Here is a 4,711-nt window from a genome sequence, read left to right as displayed (position 1 = left end):
TATATATACACACATATATACAGTATATATACACACATATATACAGTATATATACTGTATATACACACATATATAGTGTATATATACTGTATATATGTGTATATATCTGTATATACACACATACATACATACATGCACCTTGTTTTGTTTTTGTCTGATAACTGATTAATAGTCATTTCTATGCGTTGCTGTAAATCTTTGATCATTCATTCAGCCTTTATTTCTACAGGTAAATCCCACTGAGCATTGAGGACTCATTTACAAGAGAGACTTGATCAGCTGAAGTCTGACGTGGACATTGTCTTTCTGCTTGTCTTCTCATGTCCTTGTCCCACAGAGACGTCCCGCTTTCAACACCGATGTCCTCCCCCGTGTCCACCAGGACAAACTACATGATCTTCAGACCGACGCTTCCTCAAGGAATTGTGATTCAGGGCCGACACTTTCAGCACGCACAGCTTCCCTTGGCCATCAGAAAACCGCTCCAAAGGTCAGAACTTCTCTGGTTCTGGGATCAAATGGAGTTTTCCTGTCCAGCAGTAATTTTCATATTTTTAGCCTAAATACTGTATTTGTTCTGCTCTGGCAGCAGGAGCTCCTGCTTTAATGATAAAAACATAAAAGAAAATCAATTTTATTGTAACAAACCCTGAAAATATTTAATTATCCCAGAACATTCACAGAAATATTCAAATTGATCGTTTGCTAAAAAACTAAATTTATTCATCAGCTTAATAAGTTTGGATGAAAACACTTTTTCAGTTAGTTTGAAAATGATTTTTTAAATTAAAAAACAACTTTTTTACTCTTGTACTTTCTGTGTTCCAGCTGTTTGTTTAATGTCTTCTGTCAAATAAAAACAAACAAACATGTAAACAAAAATGTTTTCTGAACACAATGTGTATTTTATGTAGTTTTCCTCTTTAAAGTGTAAAGGCACATTTTGTTGTTGTGCAGAAACGAGCTGTCGTCCTCGGAGCAGGTGGTAGAAGTGGACAGCATCGTCCTCACCTGTCCAGAGGTTCCAGGTAGGGTCCACGTTTGGCGCCCTGCGTCCCACCGATACAAAAATGATTCATTTGTCAAGTGGAACCACAGAGTCTGGCATGTTTTTATTTCTGAATAAACACACTTGATCAGTTCTGAATGATCTTTTTACTCGTGACACCTAAAGATTTACGGTTTTGTTGTCGTAGAAAACCTTTTGGACCCCGTTTGTCTGAATTCTTTACTGGTGGTTCTAATTGTTTTAGTATCATTTCATGTTCTCGCTCTGCGTCATCACTTCAGAACAAATGCAGGAGATGAAACTATTTCAGTGAAGCTTCTTGTTTTTGCTCCTTTCAGCAGAGGACACTCTGAACATTAAACGGCGAGTTCAGCAGAAGAGGAAACCATTCGAGGACGTCTGCGTTTCTTCTCAGCTCAAAGTAACGGAGGTGAGCTCTGAGGCTGGGACTTCGTTTCCCACAATTCACAGTGTGTGCACAAACGCCAGGTGTTAGTTGAGCTGTCGCAGCTCTGCAGGCGTTCTCAGGGACAGAGTTTTCCTGCTCAAACTTTGTTGTTGGGATTTCAAATGTAAAAAACTAAAGTTAATAAATAAATCTGTAACGTTTCAAAGTATCAAACTGCTCAGGCATGAAGAGAAATAAAAGCTCCGCACAGAGCAGTGAAGCTTGGTCTGTCGTCTCTGGCGTTACCGCTCGCTGTCTTCACTCGGCTCTGTAGGAGATCCTGGCTGACTCGGGATCATTCAGTTGCTTTAATTTGAGCTGCAAGTGTGAAAATCATCTGCAGTTCTTCAGTGAACTGTTCCACTCCACAAGCTGCACAGTTGGTTCCTTTAAATGAGACGACGTGGAGCTGAGAGGGTTCTGTGGCTGATCTGAACCGTCTGTGAAGACACTGAAAACACTTCATTATTTGAACATGTCTCCTTCTGGTATGAGAAACCTGTCAAATGTCCAATGTTTTTGTCTCACCCCCCCACTCCAGCAGCTCGTTCAGCCGATTGTTTACCACGCGGTGTGCCGGAGGTGCAACAAGCCGAGCAGGGACAGCACCAAATGTCTTAACTGTGGGACCGGCACCTTTCTGCTTCCCCGTCGGCTGCCCACATCCTCGTCCCCGACCCCCAGAGCCCCCATCAGGCCCCAACCTTCCCCCGGACCTAACAGCCTCCAGCAGAACATTTACAAACTCAGTGCTGCTATGAGGGAACCTCTGCCAGTACGGATCCTGAACAGCAGGGGGACCCTGTCCCTTCTGGACAATGGCCCTGGAACCAGGACCCCCCTGTTAGCTGGGACATCCAGCTACTGCGAGACCGGGACCCCCACCAAAGGGAGGAGGCCAGCAGCACAGAAACATGAGCTCAACGACCCCAGTGAGTATAATTGAAGCAGGTAAATGCCTGAGACTGGACATGTGACCCAGTTTAAAAGATCAGAACCAGAGGACAGGCTAAGAGCTGATGTTTCAGAAGCTTCAGTCCAGATCTGCTTCTTGCTGACCCTGAACATTTCTTCTGGCCTGGTTTGTTTTAGCTTCTCGCTGAAAACTTTCGTATCAGTTTAAATAAAAACAAGGTTAGTATCACTGGCGCTGATCCGATCCGATACATTTAACTTCTGACAACATAAACTGTACATTCATTCATTCATGTTTCAACCTGGATATATTTTCAGCTTTATTCATCACAGTTTAGATTTTCTCCCCCACTGCTAACTAATCCATGATGCGAGTTTTGAAATGGCCCCAGCAACATTACAATGAAGTGCATCTTTTTATACGTTCAGATGTGCCATGAAATAAAAACAATATAAAATGTCAAACAACCATTGTTTATAAAATGTTTCCTCTTCAGTCATTCTCTCCAGCGATGAGGACGATGAGGCCAACAATGCCAATACAGCAAGTGTCAACAGACTGGACAGCGTGTCCCCGCGACCTGCTGACTCCGCTCACTCTTCTCCAGCACCCTCGGGTGGCAAAGTGGAGACGGCGGTGAGGAGCGTCGATGAGCAGGAGGAACTGAATGCCGAATTTTTCAAAAACGTCGACATGAAGATCACTATACCTCGGAGAGCTCGGATGAAAGATCAGGTAGCAGAAAGTGAAAATACTACACGTTTCAGAGGGTTGTAGACTGCTGTAGACTGTTGTTGACAATTGTTGATGGCTGTACACTGTTATAGACTAATGTAGACTATTGTATACTACTGCAGGTCATTTTAAACTGCTGTAGACTGTTATAGACAGCTGCAGACTTCTGTAGATCTATGTAGACTGTTTCAGACTGTTGCAGACTGTTGTAGACTATTGCAGACTGCTATAGACTGTTGCAGACTAGACTGACTGTTGTAGACTGTTTCTGACTGTTGTAGATTGTTTCAGACTGTTGAAGACTGTTATAGACTCTTTTACTGCTGTAGACTATTTTAGACTGTTGTAGGCTGTTGCAGACTGCTATAGACTCTTGTAGACAGTTGCAAACTGTTGTAGACTGCTATAGACTGTTGTAGACTGTTTCAGACTGTTGCAGACTGTTACAGACTCTTTTACTGCTATAGACTATTTTAGACTGTTGCAGACTGCTGTAGACTGTTGCAGACAGTTGTAGACTGTTATAGGCTGTTGCAGACTGCTATAGACTCTTGTATACTGTTGCAGACTGTTGTAGAATGCTGTAGAGTGTTATAGACTGTTGTACACTGTTGTAGCATATTGCATACTGTTGTAGACTGTTTCTGACTGTTGTAGACTGTTACACTATTTTACTGTTGTAGACTATTTTAGACTGTTGCAAACTGTTGTAGGCTGTTGCAGACTGCTATAGACTGTTTCAGACTGCTTGAGACTGTTGCAGGCTGTTGCAGACTGCTATAGACTGTTGCAGACAGTTGTAGACTGCTATAGACTGTTGCAGACTGCTATAGACTGTTGTAGGCCGTTGCAGACTGCTATAGACTGTTGTAGACAGTTGCAGACTGTTGTAGACTGCTAGACAGTTGTAGACTATTGCAGACTTCTATAGACTGTTGCAGACTGTTGCAGACTGCTATAGACTGTTGTAGACTGTTGCAGACTCCAATAGACTGTTGCAGACTATTTTACTGCTGTAGACTTGTAGACAGTTGCAGACTGTTGTAGACCGCTATAGACAGTTGCAGACTGTTGTAGACTGCTATAGACTGTTGCAGACAGTTGTAGACTGCTATAGACTGTTGCAGACTATTGAAGACTGCTATAGACAGTTGTAGACTGCTATAGACTGTTGCAGACTGCTATAGACTGTTGCAGACTGCTATAGACTCTTGTAGACTGTTGCAGACTGGTACAGACTCTTTTACTGCTGTAGACTGTTTTAGACTGTTGCAGACTGTTACAGACTCTTTTACTGCTGTAAACTATTTTAGACTGTTGCACACTGTTGCAAACTGTTGCAGACTGCTATAAACTGTTGCAGACTGCTATAGACCGTTGCAGACTGTTGTAGACTGCTATAGACTGTTGCAGACTGCTATAGACTGTTGTAGACTGTTTCAGACTGCTATAGACTCTTGTAGACAGTTACAGACTGTTGTAGACTGCTATAGACTGTTGCAGACTGTTGAAGTCTCTTTTACTGCTATAGACTGTTGTAGACTGTTGCAGACTTTTTACTGCTATAGACAGTTGCAGACTGTTGCAGACTCTTTTACTGCTG

At 42.6% G+C, this 4,711-nt stretch overlaps 1 protein-coding gene across 1 annotated transcript in view; it reads left to right on the top strand.

Moving 5' to 3' along the window:
• Positions 1-4,711, top strand: part of senp6a (SUMO specific peptidase 6a) — a gene marked incomplete in the record, with an annotated part of 27,391 nt that overhangs the window by 8,821 nt on the left and 13,859 nt on the right. Inside the window, 5 exon segments of the mRNA XM_037685678.1 lie at positions 338-490; positions 958-1,028; positions 1,348-1,439; positions 1,999-2,389; positions 2,870-3,108. Coding sequence (XP_037541606.1) covers positions 338-490; positions 958-1,028; positions 1,348-1,439; positions 1,999-2,389; positions 2,870-3,108 — 946 coding nt within the window.

Source organism: Nematolebias whitei, chromosome 12 (assembly GCF_014905685.2).
Source record: "Nematolebias whitei isolate Nwh7 chromosome 12, NemWhi1, whole genome shotgun sequence".
Taxonomy (NCBI): domain Eukaryota; kingdom Metazoa; phylum Chordata; class Actinopteri; order Cyprinodontiformes; family Rivulidae; genus Nematolebias; species Nematolebias whitei.
The sequence above is the reverse complement of the archived record's forward strand: the minus strand, read 5'-3'. Positions and strand labels throughout refer to the sequence as shown.